At 48.2% G+C, this 18,157-nt stretch overlaps 1 protein-coding gene across 1 annotated transcript in view; it reads left to right on the top strand.

Annotated features, from left to right (window-relative positions):
* IPO7 (importin 7) overlaps nucleotides 1-18,157 on the top strand; it is a 1,018,209-nt gene that overhangs the window by 731,339 nt on the left and 268,713 nt on the right. The window contains exons 17-18 of the mRNA XM_069623670.1: nucleotides 16,474-16,540; nucleotides 16,618-16,743. Coding sequence (XP_069479771.1) covers nucleotides 16,474-16,540; nucleotides 16,618-16,743 — 193 coding nt within the window. The remainder of the gene's footprint in view (nucleotides 1-16,473; nucleotides 16,541-16,617; nucleotides 16,744-18,157) is intronic.

Here is an 18,157-nt window from a genome sequence, read left to right as displayed (position 1 = left end):
TGTACCTGAGTGCCGACACGCCGTCTAGGAGCGCTTCAGCGTCAAAGGTTTTCGGCGAAGCCATTAACCGCGACGACTCCTATAGGCATGTTGAAATCCCCTACAGGCACAATGAAATCCCATATACAGCAGCTGGAGTTACACAATAGTCTTGCGGCATTCTTTCTCCTCCCTCTAGTGAGCCTTTCCCTCCTCCAGACACATCTGCTTCGTCCCTGTGGACCAGAGAGGTTTGAAAATTACATGCACAAAATGTCAGTTTATAGACTTTTCTGGAAGGTTTATTACTCCCAAGACACCTAGAGAGGATTCCTGCCCCCATTTTACCAAAGCTGCAGAAGCTTCCAATCCCAACTCAAATTCACCAAGAAGTATGAGTTTTCAGACCCCTAGGCGACATACGAGGATCCCCACAGTCATGAGGACAATCCTTTTGTCAGGACGAAACTGACCCGTGCCCAGATTGGGGGCAAGATCAGCCAGCAGGTGAAGCACCTTGGCTCTTACCCACCCCAACTCCTGACCCAGACGTAGTTTGCCTGGACCTGCCCTGCTCGCCTCAACAGAGGCAGCCGTCGCCTATTGACGACCAAATGGCTTTCAATGCCATCCTGAAGAGGGCTGCAGACCACTTCCAGATCGCCACTCAGGAGGCTCCGATTTGCTAGAGGATATTCTAAAGGATAAAGCTCCCACAAGCCAAGCTATTCACCTGCTGAATTCCATCAAGAAGCCTCTTGCACCCTCCTTACTGTCCCCTTCACTCACAAAAGCTGTCAACTCTCAGGTTGAGAAACTGTTTTGCCCCTCTCCACAAGACCCGATGTACATTTGGGGGAATGCCATGCCAGACCCACTGGTTAACACCACCAGGAGAAGGGCTGGGGTACCACCATCTACTGCAGAGGCCCCCTTCGACCCCCGACCAGAACTGCAAGAAGCTCTATGCCCTTGGCAAGTGCATCACCAAGTCGGCAGCATATTCGACCAGAATAGCAAACGCTACTCTTCTCCAGCATGGGGTCTGGCATGGATTCACATGCTCATGAATATTCCCTGTCAAGCTGGGAATCCTCTGTAAAAAAATCTTTCTCAGTTTAATTTCTGAACTGTCTTTCTCCGAACAACCAATCACTGGTCTCTGGGTCATACTGCCCCTAGCCAATGACTGCCCTCTACCTAAGCCCCTCCTCTGCCAGCCATCTTCAGATTTGTACTGCACGTTCAAGTATTTGGAGTCCTCGTGCAATAGCTCTCAAGCTTTTACTACGCTTTGCGATTGGGTTTTTTTTAATTATTTTTTTTCTACTAAGTTTTGCTCGATTTTCCGGTTAATCGAGCCTCAAGCTCCATCGATCCATCTTTTTCTTTTTTGTTTTTTTGTCTAGTTCCCTTCTTAGAGGATTCCAGAAGAATTTTTAGGCCTACACTGCGTGGACATGTCCGAGGATAAAGGAGACTCGCCGCCTCTGTTCAGGATCTGCCCAGGATGCGGGCTGCGGAACAACTTCCTGGATGATGGGCACTCCCTGTGCCTGTATTGCCTACATTGACCGCTCGCACGTGGAGGAGGCCTGCGTGTTCTACAAGGACCTGGTGCCATGCACCATGAAGGACCACCGCAAGCTGCTCGAGTGGCTGCAGACGAAGATCCCGGCGGCGGGTGAGCCCCGGCCAGTACGAGAAGAAATACAGGGTGCCAGAGACTGCACCGAAGTGTTTCACATCTCAGCCGTCCCCGGACTCAGTGATCTCGGCTGCGGCCAGGAAGAAATCTGCAGGGTCGGCGGCATCGAATTCCACTTCCCCACCAGACGAAGGCAGATACCGAGACGGCTCGTGCCTTGGGCACACCAACAGCGATGGCCGTCCTTTTCAGGCCTCCGGAGGCAAGTCCCATGGTGCCGCCAAAGGATTTGGTGGCAACTTCTCTTGGTACATTCAACCACCCCGTTCCTCTGCGCAGGACGCCTACAGGGGCCGCAGGAAAGTCGGAGGAAATCGTTGTCGCCAAGGCCCCCAAGGTGGGACGTCCACGATGAAGCAGGACTGAACCGGCCGTGACGTCGGGCCTTCACACGAGCACCCTGGTAGGAGGCTGGCTGGCAAACCTCGTCGGCATGTGGAAGTCAATCGCCACCGACTGTTGGGTGCTGGATGCCCTGGCCCACAGACACACCCTGGAATTCCAAAGGAAGTGTCCCTTCGTTCCACCAGTAGCCAGGCAAGAAAACCACGTTCCACAACTGCTTCTAGAGGTACGAGCGATGCTGAAAAAGGGCACGATAGAATTTGTCCCAAAGAGGTACTCGCAGTACTTTCTTGTCGGAAAGACCAGCGGTTGGCGGCCCATCCTGGATCTCTGCCGCCTCTACAAATAGATAAAGTCCCAGAAGTTTCAGATGGTCACCCTTCAGCACGTGCTGGGACAACTAGAGGAAGGGGATTTCCTGTCGTCGCTGGACCTGAAGGATGCTTATTTTCACATCCCCATCCACATGGGGCCTCAAATGTTACTAAGCTTAGTGGTCCAGGGGCAGCACTATCAATTCAAGGCCCTTTCCTTCTGTTTGAAGTCGGCACCAAGGGTCTTCACCAAGTGCCTGGCAGCTGCGCCTGCAGGGGGGTCCATGTCTAACCCTACCTGGATGATTGGCTCATCTGAGCAAAGTCAAGGGAACTCGCCGTCGAGCACACAGCGAGGACCGTCCGCCTGCTCATGGAACTGGGGTTCTCGATAAACTATGCGAAGTCCTGCTTGGTGCCATCGCAGGACGATCGGTTTCTGGGGTCCAGGCTCAAGTGTCGCGTCTGGCTTCACCGTCTGAGGACAGGATAACGGCCATCCTGGGCAATGTACATCGGCTGTTGACCATGGAAATTGCCAGGGTGAGGTCCATCAAGTCCCTGCTCAGCATGATGGCGTTATGCATCTACCTCATTTGGCTGTGCAGGCTGCGGATGCAGCCGCTGCAAGAGTTCCTCGATGCCCGTTGGATCCAAGTATCGGGAAGCTTCAAGGACAAGATTGCCCTCAACGAGACATTCCGTCGAGCGATTCAGTGGTGGGGCGTCCGCATGCATCTTGCAGCGGGCATGGACTTCCAGACCCCAGCACATCAAGAGACGGTGATGACGGACGCTTCACTGGGGGGGATTGGGAGCGCACACCGAAAATCTACACGCAAGAGACCTTTGGCTACCGGAGGAGGGTTTGTCGCACATCAATGTCCTGGAGCTCCGGGCAGTGTTTTGGGCCCTCAAATCATTTCTTCCGTCCCTCAAGGGCAAGGTGGTGCGGGTCTTCACTGACCCCACCACCACCACAATGTTCTACATCCGGAAGCAGGGGGCACCAGATCCCTGGCCCTCTCCAAGGAAGCGCGGGCTCTATGGTACTGGGTCGTCGCCCAGAGGATGTTCCTGGTACCCCTTCATCTGGCAGGAGTGAAGAACACTGTCGCTGACTCACTCAGCAGGGAGCTGCGATCTTGCCATGAGTGGGAGCTTCGGCAGGATCAGGTGGACCTTCTGTTTTGACGATGGGGCACTCCCCAGATCGGCCTATTTACGAAGGCCACGAGCACCAAGTGTTGGAGGTTCGCCGGCAGGTTTCCCCAGTTGGGAAGCATGGGGGATGCATTCTCCTTCCCCTGGGAAGGCCTGTCGTTCCCGCCATTGCCATTGATTCTGCGACTCATCGGTCAACTCAGACGGTCCTGGTGCAGGATGATCCTCGTCGCACCAGCGTGGCCGAGGCAGATATGGTACACGTACCTTCTGGACATGTCCACGTCCCCTCCAGTCAAGCTTCCGGCGGACGCAGATCTAGCCAGATAAGGGGGCGCAATTCTGCACCACGACCCAGGGGCTCTTAACCTGCTGGACTGGCTCCTGCAGCGCTAGAGTTTGGAGGATACAATATCCCGGTGGACTGTAAGGAAGTGCTCGCTAAGGCCAGGGTGTCATCTACGCTGAAATGATACGGGCATAAATGGAAGAGGTTCAGTCTGGTGCTGTGCGCAGGAACTGGACCCTCTGCGGATTACGGCTCCACAGGTGCTGCCGTACTTGCTGTCGCTGGCCAATGCAGGATTGGCTCACGCCTCAATCCAGGTTTATCTGGCGGCTATCTCCTGCTACACCAGGACTCCAAGACGGTCGTCATTATGGTTGCACCACCTGGTCAAGGAGTTCATAAAAGGACTTTTCTGTTCGTTCCCGCCAAAGAAGGCTCTGGCCCCGGCGTGGGAGCTCAATTTGGTGCTGACTAGGCTCATGGGTCCTGTATTCGAACCTATGCATTCGGCACTGCTGAAGTTCTTATCGTGGAAGACAGCGTTTCTTGTGGCCATCGCCTCTGCACGACGGGTGGGAGAGATCCAGGCCCTCTCCTGCAAGCCTCCGGGGAGGAGTCCAGAGTCGGCCAAGCAGTGCTGCGCAACCTGTTCGCTTGAAGGTGAGAGTGGTGAGGTAAGAGTTGCTTAATGTTGAAATGCTTAATTTCGAGCCTTGCTACCTCCCTTGGTTGTGCATGTGTGTACTGCTATGTAATCTTTATCCAAGTGAATCCATGCCAGACCCCATGCTGGAGAAGGAACAAGTTACTTACCTCCAACTGTTGATCTCCAGCATGGGTCTGGCATGGATTCACATGCAAACCCTCCCGGCTACCCCTCTGCAGCTCTTCTCTTGGTCCTACTGCCATTTTACGTGCTACCAAATCTGAAGATGGCTGCCAGCGGAGGGGCTTAGGTAGAGGGCAGTCATTGGCTGGGGGCAGTATGACCCAGAGACAGTGATTGGTTGTTAGGAGAAAGACAGTTCAGAAGTGAAACAGATTTCTTTATTTACCGAGGATTCCCAGCCTAACGGGAATATTTATGATCATGTGAATCCATGCTAGACCCATGCTGGAGAACAGTTACAGGTAAGTAACTGTGTTCCTGCCTGTGCCTCAGTTGTGGGGTCAAGAGGGAGGACGTCGGGACTCCTGCACTGGAACTGTCCAAACTGGCAACCGGCAAACTTCCCTTTCAGTGGCTGTTTCACATTTCAGCTCCTTGCGGTACAGAAAATGGCAAATGGCAATAAGTGCGGTTCCTGGCTGTCAAGGTGAACTGCCCTTGCTTCTGGGGTCCCACACTCTGCTGAGGGGGAGGGGGGTGCTCATGCTTGGTCAGTCCTGCTTCTTAGGAGGCCGGAGGATCTTCCAAAAGCTTTAGGCCAGCTTAAAAGTAACACACACAATCTGGTGTCCCTCTCCCTGGCTCTACGGTTTTCTGCAGCAAATCTGAGGAAATTCAACCAGCTCTGAGATGGGTGTCCAGGTGGCTTAATTTGAAGTTGATTGGTCCCATCAAATCAAAGGGAGAAGTTGTCCTTGCAGGGGCTCATTTGCCAATGCGAACTTGACAAGTAGTCACTGCAGCAGGGCTTCACCGGGCTAACCAACGGTCAAGGAGTTGCAGCTGCCATCCTCTTCCAGCTCGTCTTCGGTTCTTTTGTTCCAGTGGTCGACTCTGCTTTCCAGTCCAAGAGACTCTCCTTTTTAAACAGTTTTTCTCCCTTTCATTCCAGCCGAGCTGCCACTCACCCAGCAGGGTGGCTGTCCTTGCTGGACAGTCAGCCAGCCAATCACGCCAGAGTGCGTTGGGTCTCCTAGGAGTCTAAGCACAGGGAGTTTCGGTCAACTCCCTCACGTCCTGCCCACACCAGACACTCGGATGCCAGAAACATAGAAACAAAGGGACCAAACCTGGTTTGGCACGCAGAGATAAACACTAGAAGGACCTTGCCAAAAAGAAATGGTGATAAAAGACCGGGACCTGTTTAAAGAAAGGGGCTTAAGGTGCCATCTTGAAAAATATGGCTCCCGTGATTTTTAGCTACCGGTGTTCGCGGTTGAGAGAAATCATGGTAGTTCGTTGTAAAACCACTGCCACCAGCCATTTCGATAGGGAAGGGTATCATTTGACTGCTACCTGAGTTTCTAGACACTGGGGATACTAGGGATCCCCTCCAGCACTCTATAGGAAGATGTGTGCTGGGTCTAGGAATTTCAAGTCTAGTAAAGTCAATTTAATCTTACATTCTCTGGGAAACTGTTTATCCCAGAGAAGGTATTTAAACCGTTGGGAAGTCTAAAAATACATGTGTCACTGCACTGAAGGTGCTGTGTAACATTCATGAAATGAAAAGATGCCTATGGAGTTATCTAAAACTCCATAATCAAAGAACACAAGATTAGAAACGCGCATCAAAATACATGAGTGGGAAGAAAGGCTCGCACTCTTTCCAGGTAAAAAATAAAGTCCTCAAAATCCAGCAAAGTTGCTCGGGATCTCCAAGTTGGAGGGAATTAACACATTTTTGAGAATTCTCCCTAAGGCCACCCCTGGTGTCCATCTTCTGATTTGGGAAGCATGTGAAGTGGCAGTATGAACCAAGAAGAGCCACAGAGGGTTAGGCTGGAAGGTTCACATGTGAATCCATGCCAGACCCATGCTGGAGAACAATAGTTGCAGGTAAGCAGTTTAATTCCCCAGCATTCACGTGCTCATGAATAGCAATTACACAGCAGTACACATACGCAAGCAAGGGAGGTGGCAAGGCTCAACAGCAGCAATAAACATTCACCTCTGGAACCGACTCTCCTCAAATGAACAGGTTGCATAGCACATCCTGGCCGGTTCAGGACTCCTCCCTGGAATCTCTGTGGAACAGCACTGTCTTGCTGTCTATCTCCAGCAGTACTGCAAGGTAGCTGCGACCTGTGGAGTGGAGTGAACATCTATTCCAGACTTCTGCTCAGTACCCTACGAAGAGCCTTGGGAAGTGCTCCAGTATTGCCCTGTGGCTGACCAGCTCTGTTTGGGCTACCGTGCTGCCAATGTTGCTGTTCTGAGTTGAGGCCTTAACTGGGTGGGGGATGGTACTCCGCTTATCAAGCGAGTCCCTTTGCGTCACTGTGCTGCAATGACTGCCCTCAAACAGCTCAGCTGAGTAAAGTCCTAAGGGGTCCTGCATCATGTTTTGCTGCATTCTTCCAGAGAGTCCTTGCTCTAGCCATAGACACTGACCTGAGCTCTCCTTGAACCAACGAATTAAGTGTTGAGGCTGACAGTTGGAAAAGCGACCTTGCACAGTCTTCCATCGACCTGCCAAGTCCTGTGAAGAATCAGAGTACGGGGTGAGCTAGTTTGTTGATTCATTTATAATGCGCACCAGACCGAGGGGTATCGGGGCGCAGCAGTTACAGGATATGCAAGGCTTAGGTTTCAAAGTTACAGAATATGAACAAGAGTAGTACAGGTACAATACAGGAATACATCAATAAATACATTAAGGAAAGTATACAGAGGCAAATACATCTGAGCAGGCCTTAAAGATCGGTAGATTTAAGCCAGTTAATGTATCTAAGACTGAAATTCCAGTAGGGTTGATCTTCTCTAATGGTGTGGCAGGGAGTTCCAAAGTTGGGCCGCTTTCACGGGGAAACTGCAGCCACCAACCTTTGATAGCCTAAATCTAGGGATGGTGAGGCAGTTGGTGCTGATTGGTTTTATGGGCCTGGTGGATGTTCTCCTCCGGAATCTATCAATGAGATAGCTGGGTGAGCATTGTTCAGTGCTTTATGGGTAAGGGATGCAGTTTTTAACTGTATTTTATTATAAGTTGAGAGCCAATTATTTTGGCGCTTAATCCCAGATGTGTGATCTTCTAGCCACACCGAGTGCCGCACTTTGCATTATTTTGGAGGGTTTGTATCCTCTGGATAATTGATTTTTTGGCACCAATGTATAGAGTGTACAATAGTCGAGCATAGAGAGTATAAGGGCTCTGGCTAGGGTAATGCCGTTATCATCCGAGAGGAATGATTTGCCAGTTCTGATGAGCTTGCAAGTGTAGGCCGTGGCAGAGGCCATGGAGTTAGCTTGTTTGGTGAAGGAGTATGTGGAATCAAGTTAGAAACCAAAGGTCTTTACCTCCTTGGCCACCTTGATGAGGTTGCCATTGATTATGAAGGATGACTAATTTTGGTCTAACTTCTTGAGGTGGCAATGGGTACCCAGGATGATCTCCGTTTTATCATTCAGGCATAGACCATGGGTAGCAAAACATCCCAGGATTATTAGGTACTCTATTCACCAAGGCCAAATCCTTTTCGTAATCACCGGAAAGTGGAGGAGAATCAGAGTATCATCTGCATAGTTGGTGTAGGTGATTTCACGATGGTCCCGATTTTCGAAAAGGGGCTTAGTGAATATATTGTACAGCGTAGGGGAGAGACCAGAGCACTGGGGCACCCCACACGTGATCGGCTCTGCTGCTGCTGCTGAGTGGGAGAAGACCCTCCTGTGTCTGTCGCTCAAGAAGGACGCAATCCAGACTATAGCCTCTTTGGAATAGTGGGCGGCTGAGTCTATATGGCTGCATAGGACCTTGTGGTCTACTAGGTTGACTGCAGCCAAGAGGTCAAGCAGTAGGATTAGGGCTGTTTTCCCTTTGTCTTTTAGCTCATCGATCTGGGATTTCAAGTCGATAAGACGATAAGGGCGTTCTCTGTTCCGTGCTGGGGGGGATGTTTGACTGTCGTGCTCCTAGTAGTTTGTGAAGTTCCTGATATTTTTGGATTTGAAGGTAAGCCACCCTGTCATGTATTTTGAAGAGAAAGCGTCAATAATGGACGTTTTAGTGAAGTTGAATCAGGCAGGGGAGTCTTGAAGGGTTTCCTTGAAGGGGAGGTAAGGAGTGGTGTTTGGCTGAGATGGAGAGTTAAGAGGCCTTTTTTGAAGTTATTTTCTTTTGGAGGGTGGTACTTTGTTGGAGAGTGCCTGTTGTATGTCTGAGCACCATGTTTTGTCTTTAGTGCAGTTGTAGGAGACTAGTTCCTTTAGGATGGTAAATAGTTCCTTCAAGCTGGAGTTGGCGTTAGAAATGCGTTTATTATAGGAATTATGTTTGGCCAGGCAGATTGCCTTTTTATATTTGGATGAAATTTCAGTTAGTTTGGTTCTGTTTGCTTCTAAATGGAGTCATCTCCAGGACGTTTCACAACTCCTCTTTAATTGTCCTAACTCCTTTAAATGTGGGGTGAATCACTTGTTGAGGTGAGTTTTAGGCTTGCTAGGTCTAAGTTTGATTGGGGCAATAATGTCGAGTGATGTTAGCATCATTTTATTATACTCAACGAGCGTTGCTGGATCTAGATTGTCAGCAAGCAAGTTAAGGGTTGGTAGGATGGTAGGGATCACTTTGTCCACACTGTTGTTTTTGTTCCTAGTTGGGCAAGAGGGGGCAGATGGGGTAACGAGCGGGAGTGTGTTGGTAGTTAAAAGAGCAAAAGACAGGAGGAAGTGATCAGTCCAGGGTTGTGGGGAGATGGAAGTGATGTTGGCGGTACAGTTGTAGTCAGCCACCCAGTCTAGGGTTCTGCCTTTGAGTGGGTTTGCTAACTTTTTGGGATAGGCCAAGTTTGGACAAGATGTTGGCGGTGGCTTTAGCAGCTTTGACTAGTGAGTTATTGAAACCCAAGTTGAAGTCACCTATGAGTAGTAATTGGGAAGTGGTTTTGAGATTATTGGAAAGTATAGTGTAGATGTCCTCAAACGTTCTGATTGGGTCAGGGTGATAGCTGAGGTGAATTGTAAGAGCCTGGGAGTTGGCTAATGGTAATTTGACTGTGAGGACTTCGCAGGATTGGATGATTTGGGAGGGAGCGGGTCTCATAGAGAGGCTAGATTGAGAGATCATGGCAATACCTCCACCTCATGCTTTAGCTCTGTCCTGTCTAAATATTATGTAGCCATCGGGGACTGCTAATGAGAGCATAGGTCCTGCCGCTTCGTGCAACCATGACTTTGTTAGCGAGAAAGTCCAAGTTGTCTGCCAATATCAGATCTGAGATGTCTGTGGCATGAGCAACTAATGACCTGGCGTTTATTAGAGCTCCTTTGAGAGGGTGGGCCGTAGTTGTGGCTGTGGCAGAGGTAGGGGTTGTGGTTTTAGCTGCTTTCTTGGGTTTACGCTTTGTGTGGTGCTTAGTGGTGGCATGAGGGCATGTCCTGATGGAGAAGGAATTGTCACTAGTGGCCTTATGGATGATGGGTAGGTTAGTTTTCATGTTTGCCATGGGCAAGGATCTGGTAAGGGGTTTGTAAAGTTTATTTAATCTGGTGTGGAGTCTGGAATTCCTTGCACCTATAATACATAAATAGCTTGGGCATTGGCTCAATGTGGGATAACTAGATTGTGGAATGGTGGGTGAGCCGTCTGTCAGCATTCTGGGCAGATTTAGAGGGGCTCGTATGTCGAGAGTCTGGCGAGGCACACTAGGTTAAGTACCAAATGTGTGCTAAGGGCGCAGAGGTTGTGAACTGAGGTGAGCATGTTGTGATGAGGATTAGCAGAGTAGGCTAGTCCAACATTGGCGTGGGTGGGGGAGTGTTGACTAGGCAGACCTAAGAAAATATTATGAGCTAGGACTAGGTTATGGGCTAACAGACTGCAGACAGACTGGACAGGTACACATCAAAATAGTCTATTTCAGTCCTAGTAGGCAGGTTTGAATCGCATGAGGATATTTGAGATAAAGATGGGCAATTCAAAAATACACAGTAATACATAATATGCTGGTTTGAGTCACGATCAACACGGAGGGTTAGATTCGCTGTTGCCGTGTGGGGCCTGGTACAGTGAGAGGGCCCTTTAGAGGCAACATGTTGCAATGTGCAAAATCGCTGCAGGAGTAATGGGTGGGTATGCAGATGAATGTGCAAGCAGAGCGGGCTGGCAAAGATGTGCTGTAAGGGTCGCAGTGCAGGCCAGTTGATTGAATCAAAGTACGGTATGCATGGGCATAGTATGTGAATAGTGAGGAGCAAAAGATATCATCTGGGTACTTACGTCTGTCTCGCACAGTTATTTGGTTGAGTGCTGAGATGTTTAAAATCAAAGCGTTGGCGGCCCGGCGGACATGGACAGGCCCTTTGGCGGCGCACTTCCGCCTGGCAGCTTCCGCCTGCCGGTGGGGGGAGCAGTATGGAAGAGGGTTTGCCCAGCCAATCACGGCTTCTGGAAGGGCCGGAGCCTCTGAAATGGTTTCAGAGCACAAATCGTATGGTGGCCATTACCGCGTTGTAGGTAGTGTTGCTCAGGTGTCGGGATGTGGTCTCAGGCGTCGGTGTGAGGTCGGTACACCGAATATCCTGATGTTCACTGCAGTAAGTGCACACAGTGCAAATTTGGAAATTAGGCTGCAGAATGTGAAATGTGCAGTGTGGGCGGCGTATCTCGCCCTCGAGATGAGGATGAGACCTTTTTACAGGTCTGGTCAGTGGCGGGGTATAGGGGGCTCCTGCCCGCTCCTCTTGCGCAGCGTCAGTGGTTCTTGCCTGCCCCTGTTGGGGAGAATTCTCTTATAAGGCTAATTTCCCAAACCTAGCGAGTCCCCCAGCAGCTTTGCTGGATTTTCGGGGTTTGTTTTTTCTCCTGCTAAGAGTGAGACTCTTTTCCTCCCACCCTTAGGCATGATTTGAGGTATGTCTTTGACTTTTGGTGTGCTTATGGGCTATCTGGTCTTTTACTCCATAGGGTACCATCTGTTTTTTGTTGCACAGCAACCTCCGTGCAGTAACACAGGGGTGTCATAGTGACCCCCAAACATGACTCCATACCCTGGGACTGACTACTGTCTCCCAGGGCATGTAAAGTCACCATTGACTTTACTAGTCCAGAATTCTGAACAGAACCAGTACAAACCATCATATTGTGGAAGTACTGGAAGGTGTTAATTCGATTGCCCCTGGGTCTGTTTCCAAGGGGGCACTGTCCAGTCCCCCTTGTCAAGTTTCTGGCTGGTGGCAGTGGTTACCACGCAAAATATTCCACCGGAATATTTCCTATGGGATTTTCCCATTGATTTTAAACGCACCACTTTTTGGTGCAATGTTAAAGATACCGCCGGTTTATTTAATATTAAATCACCGGTTGGGTCTTTTTGCCATAACTCTTTTCTAAAATGGTGTTCGTGTCCGTCTCTAACTGCAACCAGGGTTGGGCCCTTTGTTCGACTTTTTGGCCGGCTTCTCCACAGAAGCCCTCCAACTGGTGCCACTCTGTCTGGGTTCCACAGGATGTGTGGGTGGGGGAATTGGCACCCTGGACTGTGTTGCCTTAGCAACTCAAGTCACACTCTGTTCTGATTGGCCCAGTGGTGAGCCGCCCGGCTCACCTCTTAGCATGTTTGAGTGACAGCTAGGCTGTTGAATGGGGGTTTTTCTGCATAAAAGCAGGGCTTTTGGGACTGGAACTTCAGAAGTCGCCAAAGGACCTTAGACATCCGAAGAGGGAAGAAGCTGAGCCATCTGCAACGACACCACCGGTGGAGCCCTGCTGGAACGACCTCACCACTTTCCCAACGACAAGAGAAGATCTTCTGCTGAAAGAGTCTTCTTCCTCTGAGCTGGTGGGATCAACCAGTTCGCCATTTCGCCTTCCAGGACGTCTCTAGGTCGAATCGCCCGTGCCAAGCACCCCGGCGGCCGGATAGCCAAGCTTCACCACTGTGACCGCCAATACCAGGAACGCACCTTTTAACCAACTAACTCCGCGGCTGGTTTCTTCCCTGGGCAGTGCAAGGACTCAAGTTTCCTCCTCGACGAGATCCTCTTCCCCTGGTCGAAACCTCGAACTGCACCCGCTGCCAGGAACAACTGCCACCGCTGGAGCTTCCTCAACTTTAAAGGTACTGTGTTCCACCTGGCCTCCCTTTCTACGGATTGCTAAAGGTGACACTTAAATCCTTGGCTTTCCAACTGTGTTGGGCCCCAGATCTTCTAACTTTACCTTTTGTATCAACCCAACCTCTTTTGAACATTTCTACAAAGACTTGAATGCATTTCTCAACTGTGTGATCTTGGGCACATTTCACCTTGCTCCATTTAAAGTGGGCCTGGTCTATGAACTTTGGCTCTACAGTAGACTCTGCCTTCACTAACTTGGTTTGGTCTTTTAAAAAGTGTTGGGAACTGTTTTATTTTTATGACCTGCCTTTTTCTCTCCCTTTAACCTAATTATTGGAGTGCCAGCTAAGTTATGCGCTCACCTCTGTTTTGACAAAGTGGTGTTTTGACTTAGACTTGTCTAGTAATTGCTAAGGGAGTGGTGTATACTTTTCTGATTGTGTTGGAACTTGCTTTTGATTTATAGTGCTAGTGTATTTTCTAAAGTGTTAAATAATTCTATACTTTTGATAACAAGCGCTGGTCAGTGTTTGCTTGCTTGCTCTACTGTGTTTTTAGCCCTATTGTGTATCTTCTGTATACTGCCCAACTCCTCTTGAGGGAAGTCTGACTGCTCAGCCACAGCTACCAGGTAAATCTGGGTGTTACAGGCTGCTACCAATTGGGTTTACTGCTTACTCCTGTAGTCTTAATCTTTTTGCAGTGGTCCCCAAGGGAACTGCGCAGGATTCTGCCTAACGGCCCGTAAACTCCATTTAGAAGTTTTCTAACTTTTACAATCTTTTATAACATTTTGGCCTTGCATTCGCTGGATGCTGCTTATGCCTTCAAGTTCTACGTCGCAGGTTCTACAACTTTTCGGAAGACTTCTGTTAGGCAAGATTGTATGCAGTATCATTTGGGTGCACTACAACAACCCTGACTTCCTGGCACTTGGAACCCAACGTTTGTTATAAGTCTGTACTACACAGGTTGGTAGTATGTTGAGCAGCCAGGCTTATCTCAAGAGGGGTCAATGTGAGTTGTAGGGGAGATTCACAGTGGCAAGTATACAAAAAACTCTTACACGCAAGGTTTCTTAAACCATTATTAATTTATCAGTGAGTTAGAATAAGCCTTCTTCAGAAGGGAGCAATATAAAGCAAAACACAAATACATTCAAAAAATACTTTGTTTTCTAAATCAGCAAATACCCGTTTGGGAGGACACACATGCACTACCTACACCCTCAGGTGACTTCAATAGCTGGGGTGCTGTTGGCATTAATATATCACTGTTGCGTTTAGAATATTTTTGGGAGTAGTGTTCGAGAAGAGTTCAAAATAAAGCAAGCATTCAGTTATTCTTAAGTAGGTAAGTACTTTCAAAACAACCCCCAATGCAAAGTCAGTTTACACTTTCCTGGAAGGATGGCAAAACACATAAGCAGAAAAGAGCAGTCTCATTCAGGGAGCCAGGCCCGCCAATGCTAAATTAGCAAAAGTCAAGGTAACTGAAGCACTTCTTGCAGGTAAGTAGAAAGTATTTTCCAATGTCTCTAAAAATGTCTTTGTAGAATAGAAGAAATCAAAGTAGGGCCACAAGCTGATTAGGCTTGTGAAGTAAAGAAGTTGATAGCAACTCTACAAATGCACCCAAGCCAGTCTCCAAGGACAAGTGGCTACACAACAAGAGGTAAGTTCTTAGACTTTACAGTACCTTTAGGTTGAAGAAAAAGTGCAGCAGATGACACTGCAGATCTCACTGTTCCTGGGTCTCAGTCGTGGGGGACAAGAGGGTGGACTTCTGGGGACTCCTGCACTGCAATGTGGGACGGTCACTGCTCACAACCAGCAATCTTCAAACAAGTGGCACTTCGATGTATCCGCTCCTCGCGTCTACCTCAAATAGCAACACTGCGGTTCAGCACAGCAGCAGGGCTTCACCAGGCAAACCAATGGTCCAGGAGTTGCAGCAGGGGTCCTTCAAGTACTTCGGATTCCTTCGTCCAGTGGTTGACTCTGCCTTCCAAGCCAAAAAGCCTCGCCATTTTTTTGAAGCTTGCTTCCATTCATTCCAGCCTAGCTGTCAGTCACCCTGTAGGGTGACTGCCCGTGCTGGACAGCCAGCCGGCTGGCCAATCACTGTGCTATCCTGTCTCCTAGGAGACTAAGGACAGGGAGTTTCGGGCACCTCCCTTGGTGTCTGCCCCTGCCAGACAAACTGGAGCCAGAGGCGGGCTTCACTCGTGAATCCCACCAAAGGTGAAATTAACAAAGGGGCCAAACCTGATTTGGCGCAATGAGTAAATCTCAAGAAGGACCTTCTCACAAAGAAATGGCGAAAAAAGAAGCCTGGGGGCCATTTTGACAAAAATGGCACCCTTGAGTGCTTTACCGTGGCTGTGAACGCAGCCCACGGTAAAATCCCATTATGGTAGTAAAAAGTAAGCCACTGCCAAAGGGTAACCTAAAAATGTTACATGAGAAGGTAGACTCCAGCACCCTATTGTAAGGCAGATTGTGCTGGGGTCTAGAAAGTTACTAATGTAAGTAAAGTCAATTTCACTTTACTGCTCTGGGAAACAGTTTATCCCAGAGAAGGTATTTTAACCTTTGGGAAATCTGAAAGACTTCCTGGTGTCACTGCACTGAAGGTGATGTGACACAATGTAAAAGATGATGCCTATGGAGTTTGTCAGACTCCACAACCAAAAGAAACTGTGTAATAAATCACATTAAAATACATGAGGGTGGGGGAAAAGGGTCTCACTCTTTCTAGGTTAACAAAAAAGTCCTCAAAATACTGAAAAGTTGCTGGGGGTCTCTAAGGTAAAGGGAATTAGCACATTTCTGAGAATTCTCCCTAACTGCTCAGTTGTTTGTGAACATTAGACCTGTAATTCAAGGAAAGACCTTGTTGAAGGCTTCTATCTCCAGGTGGTTCTCCGACTGCATCATTCGCTGTCATCGACTAACTAGCAGGCCGCTGCCAGGCCTGTTGAGAGCCCACTCCTCCAGAGCCATTGCAGCAACAGCGTTTCTCTCTGGTGTGCCCCGGCTCGACATCTGCTGAGCTGCGACGTGGAGGTCGATGCGCACCTTCACAAGGTTCTACTTTGTCGACAATTTCCAGGGAGGAGTCCCAAGTTGACCAAGCGGTGCTATGCAACCTGTTTGGTTGAGGGGAGTCTGTTCCAGGGGGTAAGTGTAATTGCTTCCATGCCAGACCCCATGCTGAAGAAGGTTTGTTAATTACCTGTAACTGTTCTTCAGCATGGGTCTGGCGTGGATTCACATGCAAACATTCCAGCCTTCACCTCTGTAGCTCTTCATGGTTCATACTGCCACATTACGTGCTTACCAAATCTGAAGATGGCCACCCGGGGTGGAGCTTAGGGGAACACTGTCATTGGATGATGGCAGTGCGACCCAGAAGACAGTGATTGGTTTCTGACGACGTGGAATGTTCATGATCATGTCAATCCATGCCAGACCCGTGCTGGAGAATAATAGTTACCAGTGAGTAACTTAAACCTTATTCTCTGCCCTGAGAAGACTGTCGGAGGTCAATCAGTAATATGGTAATGTGTCAATGCATGGCTTAACTGTTCTGGGTGCTAGAATGTAGGAGCATTGTTATGCATATATGGATTTTAGAACAGCCATTGCCTCCTGTTGGTGTATACCTACCTTAATGCAAAATGGAATTGAATAAAAGTAATAGAATATGTTTGCTTTTCATACAGATTACCCAGCAACTGGAAGGAATCTGTTTGCAGGTGATTGGAACGGTTTTACAGCAGCATGTGCTAGGTATGTGGCTCTGCACTGTGTACGTGTGTGTGTGTAACTAATTAGCCTGTATTTCATGATATGCTCTTGTGTTTCAGAGTTTTATGAAGAAATATTCTCCTTGGCTCATAGCCTGACTTGCCAGCAAGTATCTGCACAGATGTGGCAACTTTTACCACTTGTTTTTGAAGTTTTTCAACAGGATGGGTTTGACTACTTTACAGGTAAACTGCTGCCCAATTTGTGTAATCTGTTCGACATATCAGCAATTAACAAATATAAATGAAATAACTGTTTTTAGATCTGGATTAAACCTGCCTCTTGTATAAGCCTTATGATCTTTTAAAAGTATGAATGTGAAGTGGTATTTACTGATTTTTTTTTTTGTGTCCAAGCCATGCTGATCTAGTTAATTGTTGTATTCCCTCAAGTGTCATGCAGCTCACATCTAGTAGTGTAGTTGAGCAGCCAATGCACAATTCTCAGGAGGGGCCAATAGAAATATTCTAACAAGTGTATTGCATCAAACACTGAACACATTGGTTACAGGTACTTTTTATGTTACTACCTTTTCACTAAAATGTCATTTTGATCAGTTTTTGAGGGGAATAGGTCTTTGTCGTCAAATGCCTGTGTACTTGCTACTTTCGTCTAACTGTTGGTAAATGCCAGCTTTTGCCAAAATTAGAATTATTTTTTGCGTTTTGCGTCCAATGTTAAAGATGAGCCCAATTATTACTTAAGGGCAAATGTACTTTGTAGGTAGGTTCTGATAACTTCCTTTAGACTTCCTTCCACACTTGACCAAACATTCTCAACTGCTGTTAGAATGGATTTCTAAACTCTGGCCTGGTGGACAGATGTTTAGGAGGCCACCCTTGTTATCGTGATCAGGGAGCAACTTCTGTGAGTTTAGCCAAACCAATCAAGAGAACATGGCGAGAGGGTGAGGTTAAATCTCGGGCGAGGAGAGTGTGGTCCAGGGTCCACACAGTGAACCACCATGGATTACGCTAAAACGGTTATAAAATAATACTATATTTCAGGCAAAGTAAACACACTATGAAAAATTACTAATCGCAAGTAATATCACACGATTCTAAACACTATATAACATATTTCTGAGGCTTGTGGATCACATGCTTTGCCTAGTCCGACATCTAGTGGTAGGTGCAGAGTATTGCACATGTGTTTGAAATTTAAAAGGGGTTGTCGACTGGTGATGGGCACGATTTGGAGCAGTACCCTTTGGGTGCACTACAACAACTTTGACCTGGCAATAGGAACCCAACCTTTTGCTATAGGTCTGTACTACACAGGTTGGTAGTGTGGCTGAGCAGCCAGGCTTATCTCAAGAGGGCTCAATGTGAGCAGTAGGGGAGTTTCAGAGATTCAGTGACCAGTATCTAAATGAACACTTACACTCAAGGTTTCTCGATTAAACAATTATTAATTTAACAGTCAGTTTGAATAAGCCTTCCTCAGAAGGGGCAATATAATAGTAATACACACATACTTAGTTTCTCTAAATCAGCAAGTACCCATTGGGATGGGTCACACACTTCCTACACCCTCGGGTGACTTAAATAGCTAGGACACTGGGCACATTCATATATCACTGGTACATTTAGAGCAATA

This window comes from Ambystoma mexicanum, chromosome 11 (genome assembly GCF_040938575.1).
Source record: "Ambystoma mexicanum isolate Mex_15411 chromosome 11, UKY_AmexF1_1, whole genome shotgun sequence".
NCBI lineage: Eukaryota > Metazoa > Chordata > Amphibia > Caudata > Ambystomatidae > Ambystoma > Ambystoma mexicanum.
The sequence above is the reverse complement of the archived record's forward strand: the minus strand, read 5'-3'. Positions and strand labels throughout refer to the sequence as shown.